Raw genomic sequence first — 23,249 nt, forward strand, 5'->3', positions numbered from 1 at the left:
CGGTTCCTCAAAAGCCGCGTGACTGGCACAGCCATTCTCGGGAGGTTTATACTCTTCTATACCCACTCAGTTCAATGGAGATCTGTAACTCTGGCGCTTGGGATGTCAACTCTGCTGACATCATCTGCTTGGGATGAGGAATGATATGGACTGCGAAGAGTCAATACACGGATAGGAGACCACCAGGGAAGTCTGCAGAGGAAGGCGATGACCAACCACCTCTGCTTCTCACTTCCCTTGAAGGCTCCTTGCTTCATCAGTCAGTTGTCAACTGAAGACACTGATATTTGTAACTCTCCTTAGAACGATCCAAGTAGTCAGCCGTGTTGGTCTGAAGTAGTAGAACAAAATAGGAGTCTGCACCTTTAAGACCTACTTAGTTTTATTCAGAACGTAAGCTCTTGTGTGCTCTGCAAGCACACTTCATCAGACGAGGAATCCAGTACAGTGAGCAAAGCCACGCATAGCTGGTAGGAAGTGTACCAGTTTGCATTCTGAGCCACTGACTACCAGCTATGTGCGGCTTTGCTCACTGTACCTGATTCCTCGTCTGATGAAGTGTGCTTAGAGAGCGCACGTAAGCTTACGTTCTGAATAAAACTAAGTTGGTCGTAAAGGTGACTCCTATTTTGTTCTTCTTAGAATGGCAGTGTGAATGCATACACCATAATAAACATATCCCCTTCCCAGTAATAGCATTCTCTAACAAGTGGCGGACTGGCCGGGGTGTCAGCTTGCCCGATGACAAGTGGGCACTGTGGGCCCCTGATGAAGTGGGCTCCCTTAAACATTAGGCAATATGTTAAAACTGTTAATGACCTTTTAGTAGCTTGAAAATATTATAGAAGTTCCAGTGTCATTACTGTAATGCAACTAAAATTCGCATTGTATTTAGGGTTGCCAGCCTCCAAGTGGGGCCTGGGGATCTCCCGCTTTTCCAACTGATCTCCAGCTGGCAGAGATCAGCTCTCCTGGAGAAAATGCAACTTGTACTTACATTTAATATCTCCTGCCAGTAATATGTACGTTTAGTATCTACTGCCAGTAATATGCACAATGTATGTACACTGTGATTACTAATATATACCTCCTGTGCGATTGAGCAAGCCTTGTAAAGGAAGCTGTGCGATTGAGCAAGCCTTGCAAAGGAAGCTGAGATGCAGAAGGAGCAGACAAGAATATATATATCTATTTCACAAAAGTTTTAATTGTACCTTTTCCCCACTTACGTTGTTTTTGAAAATTTTATTTATTTCTTACAAAGATTAAATGATAGCCTTAGAGTTGTGGGTGGCCCTCCTATGTCGCCTGGCAACCAATATTGTTAGACCCAGTCTGCCACTGTCTCTAACTTATGGTGAAATCCTACTGTGAGATTCCCTGAAAGTTATCACATAGAGAAGAAGAAGAAGATATTGGATTTATATCCCGCCCTCCACTCCGAAGAGTCTCAGAGCGGCTCACAATCTCCTTTACCTTCCTCCCCCACAACAGACACCCTGTGAGGTGGGTGGGGCTGAGAGGGCTCTCACAGCAGCTGCCCTTTCAAGGACAACCTCTGCCAGAGCTTTGGCTGACCCAAGGCCATGCTAGCAGGTGCAAGTGGAGGAGTGGGGAATCAAAGCAGGTTCTCCCAGATAAGAGTCCGCACACTTAACCACTACACCAAACTGGCTCTCCCAGTTAGAGGAAATAAGTTAATTTACAAGTCCTTTATTCCTGGCCGTCGAATCCATGGCCAGGAAACCCCTGCAGAAGTTCAACCATTCTGTTTTGTTCTGACCCCTGTAGCTCAATGAGCTAAGGAAGGGCATGTGTCCTTACACCCCAAATCAAAAGCCTAGGACAGGGGCATCAAACTTATTTGTTATGAGGGCTGGATCTGACATAAATGAGACCTTGTTGGGCCAGGCTGGGCCATGCCAGGCCAGATGTGTTCCTATTTAAAATTAGGTAGCAGAGATATAAACTTTTTAAACGACACAGACAAACACGACTACATTAAAAAAAAAACACATTAGCACGTGTTGGTCTTAAAGGTGCTTTCTTTGTATCTCGCCCATGGGATCCAGAGAACGGGGAAAGGAAGCTCTGGCCCTTTCCCTCCCTCCCCAGGGGACCAGGAAGGGGAGGAGCCTCAACCAATGGAGAAACTAGAGGCTTTGCTCCATACCTCCTGTGCGATTGAGCAAGCCTCGCAAAGCAAGCTGAGATGCAGAAGGAGCAGACAAGAGCCAGTTGCTCGGGGACCTGATAGGAGCCCTTCGGGGGCCTGATTCGGCCCCCGGTCCACATGCTTGACACCCCTGGCCTAGAAGCTTAAAGGCATTAGGAACTTGTCACAACTGGGTTTCAGATCGGGGTCCCTCTTGCCCTCTGCAGTTTTCATCATCTTTAAAGATCCTCTGGAGGGCAGCTTTCATGGATTGCCTGGATCGGCCCTTCTTCTTTCTCCCCACTAAGAAATAGATCAAGGGGTTGATGCTGCAGTTTAGAATGGTACACATGAAAGCAACCAAGGTAGGAATCATGATCAGATCCACCTTGGAAGCAAGAAGCTCATGGAAACTTGATGCTGAGTCATCAGAGGCACGACCAGCCCATGACTCGACATCAAGGTCATCCAAAGTATAACTGACAATATAAAAGTAATTCACAGGAAGACCAAAGAGAAGAAAGCAAAAGAGAGCCAGTAAAATGACGGGTAAGAGCTTTCCTCGCTTTCGCTGCTGGGATTTAGTGCAGATTTTCGCAGACAAGATGACCGTGGAGATAGCCATGACTGGGGTGCAGATGGCGACATTCACAGTAAATTGGAGCAGCGTGAATTCGTTTGCAAAAGAGAGAAAGAAGTCCAATACAGCAATCAGGAAGGAGAGGACCCATACAGAAACACAGACCGTTCCGGACAGGCGTGGTGGTCGGTGGCATCGATGCCAAAGTGGGAAGAGGACAGCCACGCACCTATCAACACTGATGACAGTTAGGAGAAACTGATCGGTGATGTACATCGATGCCCATACATAAGCGTATATGTAGAATCCCATTAGAGCAAAGTTTCCACTCAAAACAAATATGGTAGCAGTTATATATCCCAAAATGCTGGCTACGAGGACCCCCATATCAGCAGCAGCCAAGTTCAGCACGTAGGTTGTGAAGGGATTCCTTTTCATACGGAAGCCTAGAAGCCAGATGACCATCGAATTCCCCACAATTCCAGCAATGCAGATTAGAAATACGAGGATAAAGGTAATAAAGACAACATTTAGATTGAAAGGAAGATTGAAGATCAGATCTGGGATGTTCATTGAGTTATTAGATATGTATGCAGCATCCTCATAAGAATAGTTCATTGTTAAATATGTATTAACATCCTCATAGGAATAATCTTTTAGGCTTGAACTGTTCTTTATGCTTGATTTTTGCCTTTAGAATTCTCGCCTTCTCTTTTAGATCAGCTGCTGCTGGGATAAAACTGCCCAATGTCAATTCAATTTCTGCTACCAGACTGAACTTGTGATATTCTTAACCTTGTGCCCCTGAAGTGATGCTCTAAGTCCACTTGAAAGTCTGTTGTGCGTATATGTCAGTATAAATGGACTACAGCTGTTTCAATATCGATGTTTCTCATAAGGTGGATGGAACTTTCACTTAGAAGACCCTGAAAGGAAAAGAAAAGATAAGCCAGTCCAAACAAGGCAGATGACAAAACCAACCAAAGTAGAAAACACTAAAGCAATGGAGAGCCAGTTTGATGTAGTGGTTAAGTGTGTGGACTCTTATCTGGGAGAACTGGGTTTGATTCCCCACTCCTCCACTTGCAGCTGCTGGAATGGCCTTGGGTCAGCCATAGCTCTCACAGGAGTTATCCCTGAAAGGGCAGCTGCTGTGAGAACTCTTTCAGCCCCATCCACTTCACAGGGTGGTGGGGGAGAAGGTAAAGGAGATTGTGACCGTTCTGAGACTCTGAGATTCCGAGTATAGGGCGGGATACAAATCCGATATCTTCTTCTTCTTCTACGTTGCTTGGTATGGTATCATTTAAATACAGCATGGAACATATGCACAATAAAGAATTAGTGTATCAAACAAGTATCTAAAGGAAAGGTTGTGTAGCTAAACGCAACAATTTAAATTGAGCAGAAATGCATTATATTATTTTTTCTTCAGCTAAATTAGACCACAACAAAAACTTTGGATAATATCTTTGGAGCCATGACTCTTGAAAGCTCACATCCAGAAATCTCATTGGTCTCTAGGATGCTACTAGACTTTAATCTAGCAGTTTCACTGCACACACACATGTTTACCCTCTGAGACTGTTTTTGAGAGTCAGTTTGGTGTAGTGGTTAAGTGTGCGGACTCTTATCTGGGGGAACTGGTTTGATTCCCCACTCCTCCACTTGCATCTGCTGGAATGGCCTTGGGTCAGCCATAGCTCTTGTAGGAGTTGTCCTTGAAAGGGCAGCTTCTGTGATAACTCGCTCAGCCCCACCTACCTCACAGGGTGTCTGTTGTGTGTGGAGGGGGAGGTAAAGGAGATTGTAGGCCATTCTGAGACTCTGAGATTCAGAGTAGAGGGCAGGATATAAATCCAATATCATCATCATCATCATCATCATCATCATCATCTTCTTCTTCTTCTTCTTCTTCTTCTTCTTCTTCTTCTTCTTCTTCTTCCAATCTCCCTTCCTCATCCATAATGACTATTCTGAATCCTATGCCATTCTTCTTTTTGTTTGCGGGTTTTTTTTTTTTTTGAGAACAATAATCATCTCATTCATTTTCTGTCAAGGGTTAGAAACTAATCCTTTCTGTCAAGGGTTAGAAATTTGTAGAAACGATCTGAATACCTTAGTTGCAGCAGGGCTTATTTTCTCTCATATTAGCATTCAGGGACGACCGAAGGGCACGTGGCGCTTGAGGCAGACATTGTTTGCCACCCCCTACCCCGGGGGCCCTAGGCATGCCCCCCACCCCAGGCTGGGCTGTCACCATCCCCTCCCTTTCCTTCTGCTGTTCTGCACTCCAACGTCCACCCCCCAGCGTGCTCAGAGAAGTGCAGTTAGAATTGGCCCTACCCTTTTAGACATGGCCCGGGCATCTCCGTGCTCTCTCTTGAGTGAACACTCGATGAGGCTTCGCAGAGGGGAGTGAAGCCTCTTTGAGCTCTAAGAGTGAACCCTTTTCAAGCGTTCACTCAAGAGAGAGTGCAGAGATGTCCGGACCATGTTTAAAAGGGTAGGGGCAATTCTAGTGGCACTTCTCTGAGCACGCTGGGTGCGGCGGCGGTGTGCACATGGGGTTGCAGAAGAAAAAGGGGAGGAAGGTGGCGGCACGGAGATGGTGGCATGGGGGGGAAGGCAAACTAGGTATTTGTCTTGGGTGTGGGGAGTGGGGGGAGCCCAATTCAGCACCCCCCCCTTCTGCCACCCTAGGCAAATGCGTATTTTACCTAGTGGGTGAGCCGGCCCTGTTAGCATAGCAGAAATTTTGAGAAAGAAAGAAAGAAAGAAAGAAAGAAAGAAAGAAAGAAAGAAAGAAAGAAAGAAAGAAAGAAAGAAAGAAAGAAAGAAAGAAAGAAAGAGAGAAAGATTTGCAGTTCTCCAAGTTGTTCTGCTCAGCCTGAAACGGTTTCAAGATTTTGCATAAAGTTGAATTCTGAGTAAATGTGCGTTTTCTATAAAAGAAAATGTGCAAGTCTCCTGCCCCTTGTTCCCTTAGCTTACAGGGGAGAAAAAGGTTCCCCCCTACTGGATCTGGGGAGGACCTTCTAGTGCCCCACACAGTCCCCCGTCCATTCCTTTCTGACCTGGTCCTCTGACCTTCCTTTTATCCCATTCTCTGTTAGGTCACGTCCACGTTGTGGATGGCTCAACCTTCTCCTCTGCAAACGGACCTCACCTATGCTTGGCCACTCCCTAATTTCCCTCCCGCTTCAAAATGAATTATGTCAGTCTGAGAGTTTCACGTACCTTTAACTGTGGACAACAGCGTTCAGATAAAGTGAGCGAATGATGAAAGAGCCCCACATCTTGTGTTGGACTGGCAGGCGACTGAGGAGTTGAAGGAAACTTGGAAAGCCCAGAGAAAAACGTTGGTGTCTCATCGAAGTCACTGTGAGATTTGAGAAGAAGTAAGTCCAGGCTAGCTACCTGTTGCTTTTTCTTCTTCAGTTTGCCAGCATGAGGGGACAAAAGATGGAACCGTTCTTTTATCGGCCATCAAGTTAACTATCAGATGGAGGAAGCTTCTGCCATGAAAAGATTATATGTGCTAAAATGACACTGGTGAGCAGAACATTTGTAAGTGATAAGGAATGGAAAGCGTCATCGCCAAGTGAAAACTATTCTGTTTGTTCGATTCATTGTCTTTCAATTTCTCAGTTCGCTTTCTGGAGGGGTAATCAGGCTTCAGATTCAGTGGGAACTTACAGGAGCTCAGCTCCTGAACCTTTCTGAGAGTTCCACCTCCTTCTGAGAGTTCCACCTCCTTGTTCATTGAATAGTATGTGCAGCAGCTGCATAACAATCCCTGGATGAGCTCCACCACCTATTTTTTTACAAAATGATCCCTGGGGGGTAATAATAGTGGTATGGAGGGAAGGTGGTATGGTATAGCCCCCCACCTCACCCCATTAGATCTCAGAAACAAAGCAGGGTCAATACTTGACAATCTCCTTCTTCTCCTTCTGAAGATGTCTTTGCTGTATTCCATTTTGTATCACAATATTTTTCTCTGCTCAGTGTTCTTGCAATTGAAATGTGTCCTATTATCAAAATCTTAATAAATACATTTCTTCGACTAATCCGCCCTAGGCAAATGCCTATTTTACCTAGTGGGTGAGCCAGCCCTTTTAGCATTGCAGAAATTTTGAGAAAGAAAGAAAGAAAGAAAGAAAGAAAGAAAGAAAGAAAGAAAGAAAGAAAGAAAGAAAGAAAGAAAGAAAGAAAGAAAGAAAGAAAGAAAGAAAGAAAGATTAACTGCTTAACTCTATGCCATATTATCTTCCAAGGTATATTTTACTGCTGGAGTAAAGGAAAAGAAACCTGAATTGGTGGCAATAACTTCAAAAGACTATGTGTTACAGGCTGGTCCAAAGAGTGGGACATTTTTGGTGATGGCCCCAGACACTGGAATTTCCTGTACGTGAAACTCCACTTCTCCCCTCACTGGTGATTTTCCTGAAGATGGCAAATTTTAAAAATAATTCTATAGGGGTGATTTGATATTCCTCATTGCATCTATTCAACCTTAAAATCTGTTTCATTTTAGCTACTACATGCTCCACTACACCAAACTGGAGCATGTTGTGGATTCCATTAAGCAAGAAGGAGAGGACCCAGATGCGGAATGCTGGGCAACTGAAATGGCCTGTGAAATCAATGCCAGGTTGGGAAGAGGGCACACAAGCACACTGGTTAATGGTGATACCCATCAATAGAAATTGGTTGGTGTTGCATGCAGTGTTTCCTCTAAGCTGAATTAGTGTGAACTGGCTCACGGATTTTTAGCCTCTGGCTCTCACATTTTTGTCTTAGCTCAGAAAAAATGGCCCCAGAGCAAACTAATTGATGCAGTAGCTCACAACTTGAATGCCAGTAGCTCACAAAATAGAGTTTTTGCTCACAAGACTCCACAGCTTCAAGGGAGTATTAGTTGCATGTTAATATGATGGAAAGGAAAGGTCCCCTGTGCAAACACCAGTCATTTCCGACTCTGGTGTGACGTTGCTCTCACAATGTTTTCATGGCAGACTTTTTTTTTTATGGGGTGGTTTGCCATTGCCTTCCCCAGTCATCTACACTTTCCCCCCAGCAAGCTGGGTACTCATTTTACCGACCTCGAAAGGATGGAAGGCTGAGTCAACCTTGAACCAGCTACCTGAAAACCCAGCTTCTGCTGGGGTTCGAACTCAGGTCATGAGCAGAGCTTAGGACTGCAGTACTGCAGCTTTAACACTCTGCGCCACGGGGCTCTGTATTAATATGATGAGATCTACATATATCAACCCAGAAGGGGAATTTCCTACAGCAGCAAATGCAGCCAAAGATATGAAGACTCTTATGTGAGCCATAGCCATGTCCAGGATGGAGATGGTGAAAGAATTCCTCCTCACGTGGAAGCCAAAAAGCCAGAGGACAAGTCCATTCCCCAGATATTAAGAAAAATGGCTTTATATTTGTTTGCTGGGTGTTTTTTACTAATATCAAGTAATTTGAACTGTATCTATATGACTATCGATACTGTCTGTATCTCCTCATAAACTTTCAATAAAAATGTTAATTACAAAAAAAAAAAAAAACCCTGGCAAAAATTTTAAAAAGACAGTGACCAATTTCGCACTATGCTTGTTCCAGGGTGAAGAGCCCTTTGGCTACCGGGCCTTCTCTCCATTTTATTTATTTATTTTATTTACATTACACTTCCATTCCGCCCTCTCCGCAAGCAGACTCACAACATTTGTTTAAAAAACAGTAAGTCAATAAAATCTATAAAACATTAATATAATTAAAATTTAAAACTATTCCACAGCGCTGTACCATTACTATGTTGGCGGTTCTGCTTTTCAGACGGTTGGACACCGGATACTCAAACTGATGTCAGGTGGCAGCTCTCTCTCGGTTTAAGCATCAAAGGCCTGTCGAAACAGTTTGGTCTTGCAGGCCCTGCGGAACGTAGGAAGGTTCCGCAGGGCCCTTATGGCCTCCGGGAGAGCATTCCATAACTCTGGTGCTGCCACCGAGAAGGCTCTGGCTCATGTCAAATGCAACCTGGCCTCCTTTGGTTCAGGGGTGGACAGCAGATTTTTTGTCCCTGAAAGCAGTGCTCTCTGGGGGATATATGGGAAAAGGCGGTCCCGCAGATAAACACAATTTTCACACAATTTGCCCCGGAGCTGCGAGTTAGTGTGCCACTATTCAGCAGCAAGTGGAAACCACTTGGTTTCAGAGGATCTTGGTTGCTAAGGAATAGCAGCACGCCCACTTGCAGTTCTGGGGCAACTTGTGCGAAAATGGAGAGTAGCCCCGGTAGCAAAAGAGCTCTCCACCCTGGAACAAGTATAGTACGAAATCGGTCAGTGAGAATTCTCTGTTTGACACTAATAGAATAACTGGTCCAATATTATATTTCTATTGTAGTCAGAATAATCTGAATCACCAGCTGCAAATGGTCTGATTTGTTAGGCTAAAATAGGTCAACATGCTCAGGATTATATAAGGTATCTTGTCTCTACAGCTTATGTCGATTTTCCTGCTAGAATAAAGGTACAAAATGGCTTGTTTCGATCCAATGACACTAAAACTGCACCAGAGAGCTGTGCATTGTCTTATAAACTGCCAAGCTTCAAACAAATTGGGCCAAGGGGACATATTCAACAAATCCCTGAAGAAGGTGCCCCCAGCCATCATAACTGCACATTCATTATTCCCTATTAGGGATTTTTCAGAAAGTCTGGAGTGGCCGTTTTTTAAGCAAGTAACACCAAAAGTGAAGACTTGTATGTGCTGGCTGTCCTCTAAAGAACCTCCCAGTTTCAAGCAAATTGGACCATGGTGATAAATTCTACAAGTCCCTGAACAACATGTCTCCAGTTCTCTATTTCTCCAGCTTTGTAAATAACTAAAAGGGATTCCCCTTACAAAGGAGGGTGGGAAAAAGAACTATGGCTCTCTGTGGCTTGTCTCCAAAGATGATTCACTGGAAGTGCTTTGTGCTCCTCCCTTGAAAGTACCTGATTGAAAGGGAAAAATGCCATTTTTTCTGGAAATCAGTAGAATCAAAGAAAAACACATGCATGCTGCAGCTGGGCAGTAGCACTAAAAGATGAAAAACAGCAATGCTTGTTTCAGAAGGGGTTTTTTTTTAGTTATCAAAGAATCTTTGGGCTATTATCATTCCAGAAAAAATCATGGTAATGACCCAAACCAGTAATTTCCATGTATATCTTTGGGAATTTTGTTGTGTACCACCGTAGTCCTAATTCTAAGGGTCACCATGGCTGAGTCCAGACCAGCAGCTTGGGGTGCATGGGAGGTGTCCCAAATCGGGCTGGCTCAAAATTGAGCAGCAGAAGACTGTCCACATGCTCCCCTCAAAAGTGCCTGTATCCCACCCAGTAGGGGTTTTTGTGCAGTCAGACGGCTGTAGCACACCATTTCCATTTTGTTTTTAAAAAAGAATACCGGTGAGTGCCTAGAATGAGTTGGTGGGTTCACAGAACCAATCTGCCTTGCTTGCACTCTTCCACACTCAGAAGCCGAAGAGGCAACTGGTGAACTTTAATAAGTAAGTGGGGTTTATATAAGAATATAAGATATATGTGTCTTTTTGCAAAATGATATATAGTTTTTTTTCTTTTTTATTATTAAGATTCTTTTAGAGTTCAGGATACCTTTTGATACTAGTATTTTAAGTAATTGACACTGGCGGGGGTCAAGATTTGTGGGGAGGGGAGGAGGAAAAAGGAGGAGGAAAAAGAGTAATGTATGGGGAAGGTAATAAGTGTTTATTAATATCTTATTAGTATTGGATATAATTATCATATATTACCAAATAAAAATTGTTTTAATGGAAAAAAGAAGTCCTTGAAAAACTTAAATCATTGTGTTTTGTCCTGACGCCTGTAACTCAATGAGCTAAAGAAGGGCATATGTCGTTACACCCAAAATCAAAAGCCCTGAAACTTGAAGGTGTTAGGAATTTGTCAGAATTGGGTTTCAGAGTGGGGTCCTTCTTGACCTCTGCTGTTTTCCTCATCTTTAAAGATACTCTGGAGGATACCTTTCATGGACTGCCTGAGTTGGCCGGTCTTCTTTCTCCCCATTAAGAAATAGATCAAAGGGTTGACACTGCAATTTAGAATTGCACACACAAAAGCAACCATCCAAGCGATCATAACCCGATCTGTCTTGAAAGCAAGAGTAAGAAACTCTTGGAAACTTAATTTTGAGTAACCAAAGGCATTACTGAACACTGACTTTATCTCGAGGTCATCCAAAAGGTAAAAGACAATAGTACTGTAATTCACAGGGAAACCAAAGAGAAGAAACAAAAAGAGAGCCAGGGAAATGACTGGTAAAAGCCTTCCTTGCTTATGCTGCTGAGTACGGATTTTCACAAACAAAATGATTGTGGAGATAGCCATGATTGGGGTACATATTGCAATGTTCAGAATAAATTGGAGCAAGATGAATTCATTTACAAAAGAGAGAAAGAAGTCCAATACAGCAATCAGGAAGGAGAGGACCCATACGGAGACACAAACCATTCTGGACAGGTGTGGCGGCCGGTGGCATCGATGCCAAAGTGGGAAGAGGACAGCCACGCACCTATCGACACTGATGATGGTCAGGAGAAGCTGATCAGTGATGTACATAAAGGACCATGCCCAAAAATAGATGTAAAATCCCAATAGAGAATAGGCTGCACTCAAAATTAATGTTAAAACTATATATCCCAAAATGCTGGCTATAAGGACCCCAGTATCGGCAATAGCCAAGTTCAACACGTAGGTTGTGAAGGGATTCCTCTTCATACAGAAGCCTAGAAGCCAAATGACAATACCATTCCCCACAATTCCAGCTATGCAGATTGGAAATACGAGGATACAGGTAATTAGACTGAAATGAGAGGTGACGATAAAATCTGGGATGTTCGTTGAGTTATTTAATGTGTATTCATGAGTTCCTAATTCAGTGTCCTCAAAGGAATGGAATATTCGGCTGGAATTGTTCATTATGCTCTATCTTCTATCTTTCCCTTTGGAATGCTTGCCTTCTTGAGAGCCAGTTTGGTGTAGTGGTTAAGTGTGCGGACTCTTACCTGGGAGAACTGGGTTTGATTTCCCACTCCTCCAATTGCAGCTGCTGTAATGGCCTTGGGTCAGCCATAGCTCTCAGAGGAGTTGTCCTTGAAATGCAGCTTCTGGGCGAGCTCTCTCAGCTCCACCTACCTCACAGGGTGTCTGTTCTGGGTGGAAGAAGATATAGGAGATTGTAAGCCGCTCTGAGTCTCTGATTCAGAGAGAAGGGCAAAGTATGAATCTGCAGTCTTCTTCTTCTTCTCTTGTATATCTGCTGTTGCTGCTGGGATAAAACAGGCCAATGCCCATTCACTTTCTGCTACTGGACTAAACGTGTGACGTTCTTAATCTTGTACCACTGAAGTGATGCTCTAAATCCACTTGAAAGTCTGCTGTGCATATACTTTAGTATAAAATTACGGTTATTTCTGTATAGAGGTTTCCCATCAGGTGGATGGAACTTTCACTTCCAAAACCCTGAAAGGAAAAGAAAAGGTAAACCAGTCCAAAGGAGACAGATAAAAAACACAAGCAAAGTATAAAGCGCTAAACTAATGTGTCGTTTGCTATAGTATCATTAAAATATCACATGAAACATGCACATTTTAAAGAATTAATGTATCCAACAAACATCTAAAGGGAAGGTTGTGTAGCTAAATGTAATAAGATTTAGAAGTGAGCAGAAATGTATGATGTTATATTTTTCTTCAGATAAATTTGAGACCAGTAGGACCTTAGATCCTCAACAAGATTTTTGGAAGTTTGCCTCTTGATAGCTCATATTGTTGCGTCTAAAATGCTATTAGACTTTAATCTAGCAGTTTCCCACGGACCCACATGTTTACCCTCTGAGACTATTTCTCATTCATTCTCCCTTCCCCACCCATAATGACTGTTTTGAAACCTATCCCATTCTTTTTTTCTTTTTTTTTAAAACAATAATATTGTCCCCATCTTCAAGAAGGGGAAAAAGAAGGATCCGGGTAACTACCAACCCATCAGCTTGACGTCTATCCCTGGAAAAGTTTTAGAACAAATCATCAAACAGTCAGTCCTGAAACATTTAGAAAGGATGGCTGTGATTACTAGGAGCCAGCATGGATTTCTCAAGAACAAGTCATGTCAGGCTAACCTGATCTCTTTTTTTGAGAAAGTGACTACCTTGCTGGATCAGGGAAATGCTCTAGACATCGTTTATCTTGATTTCAGTAAGCTTTTGATAAGGTTCCACATACTATCCTTGTTGACAAGTTGGTGAAATGTGGTTTGGATCCTGTTACCATTAGGTGGATCTGTAACTGGTTGCCGATGTGGGGATTCAGGGATCTGCCTTACAATGGCTGACCTTCTTTCTCCAAGATCGGGGACAAAGGGTGGTGATAGGGGAGGAAGCATCCCAGAGGCACTCTCTTAGTTGTGGGGTGCCACAGGGAGCGGCCCTATCCCCGATGCTATTTAATATCTATATGCGCCCCCTTGCCCAGATTGTCAGGAGGTACGGACTGGGTTGCCATCAATATGCGGATGACACCCAGCTCTATCTATTGATGGGTGGCCAGTCTGACTGTACCCTGGAAAATCTAGACCTGGCATTACAAGCCGTGGCTTCTTGGCTCAGACTGAGTCGGCTGAAATTGAATCCGACGAAGACAGAGGTTCTCTACCTGGGTCGGGGTGGTCCGGGGAGAGAGATCCAGCTGCCGGCCCTTGACAGGGTCCCACTGATACCGGTCCCTAAGGTCAAGAGCTTAGGCGTGCTTCTCGAGTCCTCCCTTACAATGGAGGCTCAGGTGGCAGCCACTGTTAGATCTGCCTTTTTTCATCTTCGGCAAGCACGGCAGCTGGCCCCGTACCTGGAGCGCAATGACTTAGCAACGGTAATCCATGCTACGGTCACCTCAAGAATAGATCACTGTAATGCTCTCTACATGGGGCTACCCTTGACGCTAACCCGGAGACTACAACTAGTGCAGAATGCTGCGGCATGGCTGTTAATGGGGCTGCCGCGACGGGAGCACATTCAGCCAGTGCTGAGAGAGCTGCACTGGTTGACTGTTGTGTTCCGAGTTCGCTTCAAGGTGTTGGTATTAACCTTAAAAGCCCTCTATGGTCAGGGACCTGCCTATCTACGGGACCGCCTTTCCCCATATATCCCCCAGAGAGCACTGCGATCAGGGACAAAAAATCTGTTGTCTGCCCCTGGCCCAAAAGAAGCCAGGCTATGTATAATGAGATCCAAGGCTTTTTTGGTGGCAGCACCAGAACTATGGAACACCCTCCCAGAAGCTATAAGGGCCCTTCAGGATTTGTCTGCGTTCCGCAGGGCCTGTAAGACCAAATTGTTTAAACAGGCTTTTGTGGTCTGATTGAAAAAGGGCTGCCACCGGACATCCTACAGAATGCTGGCGATCATAGTCGGGAAGTCAATACTGCCTATACTGGACTGAAATAGCGCTATAGAATGGTTTTAAAGTTGATATGTAAATTATGGTTTTATATGTTTTATTGGATTGATTGTTTTTATAATGTTGTAAGCTGCCCTGAGTCCGCTTGTGGAAAGGGCGGGATATAAATGGAAAGTAATAAAGAAAGAAAGAAAGAAAGAAAGAAAGAAAGAAAGAAAGAAAGAAAGAAAGAAAGAAAGAAAGAAAGAAAGAAAGAAAGAAAGTAAGTACCCAAAGAGTGCTTGTGAATGTTTCCTCATCCTCTGGAGTGAACTGACAAATGGAGTGCCTCAAGGATCTGTCCAGGGGCCTGTTTTGTTCAACATCTTTATAAATGATTTAGATTAAGGAATAGAGGGAATGCTTATTAAATTTGCAGATGATACTAAATTGGGAGGGGTTGCAAATACAGTAGAAGACAGAAACAACATACAGGGTGATTTTGACATGCTGGAAAACTGAGCTAAAACAAATGAAATGACTTTCAATATGGATAAATGTAACGTTCTCCATTTAGATAAGAAAAATCCCATGCATCATTATAGGATGAGGGAGACTTGTCTCGGCAGTAGTATGTGCAAAAAGGATCTAGGGGTCTTAGTGGACCATATTCTGAACATGAATCAACAGTGTGATGCGGTGGCTAAAAAGCCAAATACAATTTTGGGCTGTATGAACAGAAGTATATGGTATTGCTTTACTCTGTTCTGATAAAACCTCACCTGGAGTATTGTGTTCCGTTTTGGGCACCATATTTTAAGAAGGATAGAGACAAGCTGGAAAGGGTCCAGAGGAGGGAGGGAAAGATGATGAGGGGTCTGGAGGCCACGAGGAAAGGGGATGTTTAGCCTGGAAAGAAGGTGGATGAGAGGTGATATGATCACCATTGTTAATTGTGGACCCCCTCTCCAACCACACTAAACTGTTATAGACTGTGACGATCTGGACTGTACTGCCCAGGCTCTTTAAAGGACACCCCCACAGTGATCAGTTGATAGGTGGGAAAATTCGTGTCAGAGGCTGGTGGCTCCTATGCTGGCCCTCGGGCACACTCGTGATTAGCGCAGGGGTGGTGGTGGCAGGAAGGATGAGTGGGCCACTGGACAAGCAAGCTGCTGCTGCTGCCTCCTCCCCACTTCCTTTCAACGCAATCCAGGATGGCCGGGAAGAACCCAGAAAGCACCTGGGGAGTGGTGTATGGGGTGCATGAGTGCTCTTGATGCTCCCCTGGGGCACTGGCACTCTGTCCCTGTTCAGCAGACCATCTGTATGCTCCAGGGTGCTCCAGTTTCTGCCGGCTCACTTCTTGGTCTGTACATTGCCACCAGTGTTCCCTCTAAGCTGAGTTAGTGTGAGGTAGCTCACAATTTTTTAGCCTCCAGCTCACACATTTTTGTCTCAGCTCAGGAAAAATGGCCCCGGAGCAAACTAATTCATGCTGTAGTAATGAATGCCGGTAGCTCACAAAGTAGAATTTTTGCTCACAAGACTCAAAAGCTTCGAGGGAACATTGATTGCTGCCCTGAGCTGACGGTGTGGAACCAGTCTATTTGACCCAACAAGGGCCACCAAGGCAGCTCATAAAGAGTCACACAATATAAGTGAAGATGAGTACACATACTAGTCTGTCTTTAGCAGCAGAAAAGAGCAAGAGATCTAGTAGTACCTTAATGATTAACAAACTTTGTGACAGAGTAGGAGCATGGTGGCAGCAGTGCTGCACTCAACAGGTAACAAGGTGAGAGAAGGTTATTAGTAAGAAATACTGATTTGTGGATTGTCTGGAGGAGATGTTATTTAACAGGCACTCAGTTTTATCCTCAGTGGAACTGGGAGAACCTTGTATCAGGATGAGCCCTTTTACCAGGTCCTTTTCTATAGAAAAGCCCAGCAGGAACTCATCAGCATCTTAGGCCACACCCCCTGACATCACCATTGTTTTGCACATTGCTTTTTTGTTTTAAAAAGCGCAGCAGGAACTCATTTGAATACTAGGCCACACCCCTTGACACCTAGCCAGCCAGAACTGTAGGGTTGCCAAGTCCCCCATGGCCTCCATACCATAGAGTTTTTGTACTATAGAGTTTTCCCTTTCAAATTGCTAGAGTGTCCAGGAAAACCATAGAGTTTTCCCGGAAAAACCTAGAGTGGCCATCGGGCTGGGAACCTCCAGGGCGGGAGAGCCTCTGACTGGCCCGGGGGCTTGGCAATCCTATAGAACTGTGTTCCTGTGCGTTCCTGCTCAAAAAAGCCCTGCCTTTCACTTCTTCATATACGTTAGTGATAGTTAAGCACCTAACCGCCAGACAGCCAGGAGATGTGCCTTGGTTCCTAGGAGCAGATGCTTCTGAGGTCCAGGAGAACCAACAAGAGGATACATACACTATCATCATTAGAACGGCAGGGCAGTCAAAGTAATTTCTAGAAACCAGATTCAATGTCTGGACATTTAAAAAAAATGCAATGAAAGAGAGAGGCAAAGGTCCAAATAACAGAAAGAAGCGAGGGAAGCATGGGTGTGAATGAATTTGGAAAGGGCTTCTTTTCATTTCAGTTAGAATGAGAACCAAAGCAGGAAGCTAAGTTTACAGTAAATACAAACTTACAGGGGAAAGAGAAAGAGAGAGAGAGAAGAAGAAGAATTCAGCATCAAGAAAAACTGCCATGTCCTACCTCCTTCCAATTGAAATCCTGGCTCACGAATTTTAGCAGTGGTCTTGATCACTTGTCGAGATTAAAGAGACCGTGTCTGCACAGTACCGAACATCTAACTCCAGCCAAAGAATAAACAAGATATTCTTTTCTTGATTCGTCAGGGTGGGGCACCAATTCTACATCGAGAGGCACTCAGCACACACCCATAAACTGACATCCATTAGAAATCGGAAATTCTGCAACTCTCCCAAGATGCTTTGTCTGGAAAGCCCTTAAGTGGGGCAGAAATTGCTTCTAATAATTTAGATTACAAGAGAAAATAGCATTTTATATTGGTAAACAACTCAAAATGTCCCCCCCCCCTTCAAGTCGGTGACCTGCCGTTTTATGTAGCTTGCGGACTGAGTTCTTGGGTCTCGATTTTTCTTTTCATGCTCTCAAATGGATGCCTTGCTCGCAATGTTCCCTCTAAGCAGAGTTAGTGTGAGCTAGCTCACAGATTTTTAGCCTCCAGCTCACACATTTTTGTCTCAGCTCAGGAGAAATGGCCCCAGACTAATTGATGCAGACTAATCGATGCAGTCACTCACAACTTGAATGCCAGTAGCTCACAGAGTAGAATTTTTGCTCGCAAGACTCTGCAATTTAGAGTAGGATTGCCAATCCCCAGTTTGGGGCAAGGGATCCCTCAGTTTGGAGGCCCTCCCCCCCATTTCAGGGTCATCAGAAAGTGGGGGGGGGATTTATTTATTTATTTTTTTATTTATTACTTTAAATTTCTATCCCGCCCTCTCCGCAAGCGGACTCAGGGTGGCTATTGCTGCTGGGCACTCCCATAGGTCTTATAATTATTTGTGTTAAGCCATAGGCCATTACAAACAAAAAGAAAATCACACTGATGAAATGTTCAGGTGGGACAAAAACATGAGACAAATTGTGAAAAATACATCAAAAAACATAAGCGGATACCAAAAAACCGCATGTGAAACAAACCAGGGCAAATTACACCATAAAATAAGAACAAATATTGCAATCACAGAATAACCACAAAACAGTAGTTAATTAGCACCAGTACAAACAGCTTTGGATCGTAATTTCTTCACTGCAAGGGCATACAATGCCATGCTATTAGATATATTCAATTCCCATAGGGTATAATGGAGGATTGATCTGTGGGTATCTGAGACTCCAGAAGGGCTGTGTTTTGAGGTAGAGGCACCGTAATTGCAAAAATAGCATCTGGTGCCTCTCCTCAAAACACCCTCCAAGTTTCAAAAAGATTGGACAAGGGGGTCCAATTCTATGAGTCCCAAAGGAGGCGCCCCTATCCTCCATAATTTCCTATGGAAGAAAGATACTTAAAAGGAGCACGGTCCCTTTAAATGTGATCGCCAGGACTCCTTTTGGAGCTCAGTCATGCTTGTCTCCCCCTTGCTCCTGACTCCACCCCACAAACTCCCCAGATATTTCTTGAGTTGGGCCTGGCAACCCTAACTTAGAGGGAGCATTACTTGCTGTATATCAATATAATATTTTTAATTTTTTAAGTTTTAACTTTAAGGGCAGAGAATACCCCTGGACATGGGCCCTATCTGAGATCCTCATGAAGGCACTGGGGAACCTCCTTTACCTTTTAAAGTGCTGGTTACCCATTCGGTGATGATGGATTAGATTTGCCTGATCCAAGATGAAAACCCCACGATTCTTTCAGGCATTGTTGACCCAACATGAAGCCATTCTGTTTAGACAGGGGGATAAATAGTCCTGCGTAAGAGATGAGTATGAACCAGAAAAAAAAATGTGGTTGGTGTCAGTTTGTGGCCAAACCACAAACTGAACCAGGAGTTTGGGAGCACGAACAAGCCCCAAACAGCTGAGTGATGGGGAGCCATTTAGCTGTTTGTTCGTCTTTCATGGGGAACAGAAAAAGAAGAGGATCAAAGGGTCTCAGAGTCCTTTGAATCAATACCCCCTTTAAGCTGTGCAGTCTTGTGAGCAAAAATTCTACTTTGTGAGCTACTAGCTTTAAAGTTGAGTAAGCTATTTGGCTACTGCATACATTAGTTTGCTCCGGGGCTATCCTTTCTGAGCTATGACAAAAATATGTGAGTCAGAGGCTTAAAAACTGTGAGCTTGCTCATGCTAACTCGGCTTAGAGGGAACATTGCTTTGAACCCCTGATTTCTTCTCTGTTCGTGAACCACCACAAACTGACGTAAAAGCTCATGAAAGTTTGCAATGTAGACCTGTCACAGATTTTGGTTCGCAGACCACAAATAAGGCAAAATTCCTGACGAATTTTGCTTCGTGGTTCGGTTCATGCCCATCCTGATTCAGGATTCAGAAACCTTGAGGACAAGGCATTTCCTATCACATGCAAAGACTTCCTTGGTATTGGACCTTCATTGCTGCAGGACTGCTTCTCCTCCTGTGCTGTAACATAATAAAGGTAAAAAAGGTTGAAGTAGACTCCTGTGCAAGCACCAGTCATTTCCGACTCTGGGGTGATGTCACATCACGACGTTTTCATGGCAGACTTTTTATGGGGTGATTTGCCATTGCCTTTCCCAGTCAACCACATTTCCCCCCCAGGAAGATGGGAGCTCATTTGACCGGCCTCGGAAGGATGGAAGGCTGAGTCAACCTTGAGCCAGCTACCTGAACCCAGCTTCTTCTGGGATCGAACTCAGGTCATGAGCAGAGAGCTTGGACTGCAGTAATGCAGCTTACCACTCTGCACCATGGGCCTCTCTCTACCAAAATAGCTTGGGTCATCTGAGTGTGCCACTCAGTGTAAAAGTGTAAAAGATCAGCAGCAGATCATAGCATATCCAGGGCTTTTTTTTTTTTTTAGAAGGAACACACAGGAATGCAGTTCTGGCTGGCTTGGTGTCAGGCGGTGTGTCCTAATAGGGGAGGGATGGTGGCTCAGTGGTAGAGCATCCGCTTGGTAAGCAGAAGGTCCCAGGTTCAATCCCCGGCAGCCCCAACTCAAAAAGGTCCAGGCAAGTAGGCGTGAAAAACCTCAGCTTGTGACCCTGGAGAGCCGCTGCCAGTCTGAGTAGACAATACTGACTTTGATGGACCGAGGGTCTGATTCAGTAGAAGGCAGCTTCATATGTTCAATATGTAAATGACATCCTCCTGGGCTTTTTCTACCAACAAAAGCCCTGTACAAAACAATGGTGATGTTAGGGGTGTAGCCTAGTACACAAATGAGTTCTCTGAGCATGTCCATTTTGTGTCATGGCCCCAAGATTGTTGAAGGGTCTGCCTGGGGTGGCCAGGAAGGCTCCCAGATGTTTGTCATTCTGCAAACTAGGTAAAACAGAATCCTTCAGTCATTTGATTTAGATCAAGAAATAAGAGAGCGTGAGTGATTGTAGTAAGCAGGAAGGAGAGGAAGCACCAGTGGTGGCCGGTGGCATCGAGGCCAAAGTGGGAAGAAGACAGTCACACACTTGTCAATGCTGAGAGCTGTTAGTGGAAATTGACTAGCACTGTACATTGATAGGAACAGGAAAAGGAACACTGAGGAAGAAGAAGAAGATATTGGATTTATATCCCACCCTATACTCTGAATCTCAGAGCGGTCACAATCTCCTTTACCTCCCCACCCCCCCGCCCCACAACAGAGTGAAGCTGAGAGAGCTCTCCCAGAAGCTGCCCTTTCAAGGACAACTCTGTGAAAGCTATGGCTGACCCAAGACAATTCCAGCAAGTGCAAGTGGAGGAGCAGGGAGTCAAACCCGGTTCTCCCAGATAAGAGTCCACGCACTTAACCATTGCACCAAATGGGACATAATTGGAAAATCATAAATAAATTCAGTCCACCAAATAACAACAGTAAATGTATGTGACAGAAGTGATGAAAGGTAAGTGATAGAAGGACACCATAATCAGCAATGGTCACGTTCAGGATGTAGGTGCTGAAGGGATTCCTTTTAGTATGGAAGCCAACAAGCCTGATGACAATTCCATTCCCCAGGACTCCAAAAGTGCCGCAGGACTCCAAAAGTGCCGCAGGGCTCGGTACTGGGTCCCATCCTCTTTAACTTGTTCATAAATGATTTAGAGTTGGGAGTGAGCAGTGAAGTGGCCAAATTTGCGGATGACACTAAATTGTTCAGGGTGGTGAGAACCAGAGAGCATTGTGAGGAACTCCAAAGGGATCTGTTGAGGCTGGGTGAGTGGGCGTCAATGTGGCAGATGCGGTTCAATGTGGCCAAGTGCAAAGTAATGCACATTGGGGCCAAGAATCCCAGCTACAAATACAAGTTGATGGGGTGTGAACTGGCAGAGACAGACCAAGAGAGAGATCTTGGGGTCATGGTAGATAATTCACTGAAAATGTCAAGACAGTGTGCGTTTGCAATAAAAAAGGCCAACGCCATGCTGGGAATTATTAGGAAGGGAATTGAAAACAAATCAGCCAGTATCATAATGCCTCTGTATAAATCGATGGTGCGGTCTCATTTGGAGTACTGTGTGCAGTTCTGGTCGCCGCACCTCAAAAAGGATATTATAGCATTGGAGAAAGTTCAGAAAAGGGCAACTAAAATGATTAAAGGGCTGGAACACCTTCCCTATGAAGAAAGGTTGAAACGCTTAGGGCTCTTTAGCTTGGAGAAACGTCGACTGAGGGGTGACATGATAGAAGTTTACAAGATAATGCATGGGATGGAGAAAGTAGAGAAAGAAGTACTTTTCTCCCTTTCTCACAATACGAGAACTCGTGGGCATTCGATGAAATTGCTGAGCAGACAGGTTAAAACGGATAAAAGGAAGTACTTCTTCACCCAAAGGGTGATTAACATGTGGAATTCACTGCCACAGGAGGTGGTGGCGTCCACAAGCATAGCCACCTTCAAGAAGGGGTTAGATAAAAATATGGAGCAGAGGTCCATCAGTGGCTATTAGCCACAGTGTGTGTGTGTGTGTATATATATATATATATATATATATATATATATATATATATATATATATATATTTGGCCGCTGTGTGACACAGAATGTTGGACTGGATGGGCCATTGGCCTGATCTAACATGGCTTCTCTTATGTTCTTATGTTCAAAAATGCTGATGACCCATATGGAGGTAACTACATCGTCATTAATACTCGCTTCTCTTCCATTATCTGTGGCATTATGAGATGAAATATCTTCTGAAATATTCTCACAATTTAAACTGTCATTTGGGAAAGAAGAGTAAGAATAATAAGGGTTATCATAATAATACAGGGCAGCATCCATAATAGAAAGGCTCGTCAGATTGACCCTTGTTATGATGCTGAATTTCTTCTTTCAGACTTATCTTGCCTTGTTTTTACATTGTAGATGACTGGGGAAGGCAATGGCAAACCACCCCGTAAAAAGTCTGCCGTGAAAACGTCGGAACGACTGGTGCTTGCACAGGGGACCTTTCCTTTTCATAGGAATAAGTAAACAATGAATTATTCAACTCTTGTTTGGGAAATGCACGTCTGAAAGTTTCAGGCTGGGGTCGCTGAGGTTTTCAGCCTCGTATATCTCAGTCCAGTTCAAAATAAATATAATATAAATAATTTTTTTATTTATACCCCGCCGTTCCCGCCGAGGCAGGCTCAGGGCGGCTTACAGGACATGGCAAAAGCCATGTTAAAACAATAAAACAAGATAATACAGTTAAGTACAATTAACAATTAAACATTTAAATAATCTAAAAACAGTCTAAAAGAATACAATTTAATAGTGCTACTACCTCAGTTATATTAATGATGGCGTGATGGCGTATTCTAAGTTCCATCTTAGAAGGCTAGCCGGAAGAGGGCGGTTTTGCACACCCTACGGAATTGGTTAATATCCCCTAGGGCTCGCACCTCTTCCGGCAGCTGGATCCACCATTGGGATGCTTTTATAGAGAAGACCTGTTCTCAAGTTGTTTTTAATTTGGCCTCCTTTGGCCCAGGTATTTCCAGAAGGTTTTGTGAACTGGATCGTAGTGCTCTCTGGGGAGCATATGGAGAGAGGCGGTCCCTAAGGTAGGCAGGTCCTCGGACATATAGGGCTTTAAAGGTAATAACCAGCACCTTGTAACAAACTCGGTATACAATTGGCAGCCAATGCAGCTCCCGCAGCTTAGGGCGCACATGTTTCCACTGAGGTAGGCCCAATAGCAGTCTGGCTGCTGCATTCTGCACTAGCTGCAGTTTCCGAGTTCAGCAAAGGGGAAGCCCCATGTAGAGGGCATTACAGTAATCTAGCCTCGAGGTGATGATTGCATGGATCACTGTTGCTAGGTCATTGCGTTCCAGGAAGGGAGCCAACTGCCTCGCCTGCCGAAGATGAAAGAAGGTAGATTTG

At 44.2% G+C, this 23,249-nt stretch overlaps 2 protein-coding genes across 2 annotated transcripts; both read right to left on the reverse strand.

Annotated features, from left to right (window-relative positions):
* Window positions 1-2,339: 2,339 nt before the first annotated feature.
* Window positions 2,340-3,353, reverse strand: LOC132574851 (mas-related G-protein coupled receptor member H-like). Its single transcript, XM_060243082.1, has one exon. The coding sequence runs from the start codon at window positions 3,351-3,353 to the stop codon at window positions 2,340-2,342; it is 1,014 nt and encodes a 337-aa protein (XP_060099065.1).
* A 7,355-nt stretch (window positions 3,354-10,708) lies between these two features.
* LOC132574852 (proto-oncogene Mas-like) lies at window positions 10,709-11,740 on the reverse strand. Its single transcript, XM_060243084.1, has 2 exons — window positions 10,979-11,740; window positions 10,709-10,912 (listed from the first exon to the last, which is right to left on the reverse strand). The coding sequence occupies exons 1-2, from the start codon at window positions 11,738-11,740 to the stop codon at window positions 10,709-10,711; spliced, it is 966 nt and encodes a 321-aa protein (XP_060099067.1).
* Window positions 11,741-23,249: the final 11,509 nt, after the last annotated feature.

This window comes from Heteronotia binoei, chromosome 7 (assembly GCF_032191835.1).
Source record: "Heteronotia binoei isolate CCM8104 ecotype False Entrance Well chromosome 7, APGP_CSIRO_Hbin_v1, whole genome shotgun sequence".
In the NCBI taxonomy this organism is placed as follows: domain Eukaryota; kingdom Metazoa; phylum Chordata; class Lepidosauria; order Squamata; family Gekkonidae; genus Heteronotia; species Heteronotia binoei.

What these genes read in the sequence shown, in the direction of transcription:
- LOC132574851 (XM_060243082.1), bottom strand. Translation starts at nt 3,353, where the DNA reads ATGAACTATTCTTATGAGGATGCTGCATACATATCTAATAACTCAATG.
- LOC132574852 (XM_060243084.1), bottom strand. Translation starts at nt 11,740, where the DNA reads ATGAACAATTCCAGCCGAATATTCCATTCCTTTGAGGACACTGAATTA. An exon ending in ATGACCTCGAGATAAAGTCA is followed by an intron (nt 10,913 to 10,978) that starts GTGTTCAGTAAT and finishes CTTGCTTTCAAG; the next exon opens with ACAGATCGGGTTATGATCGC.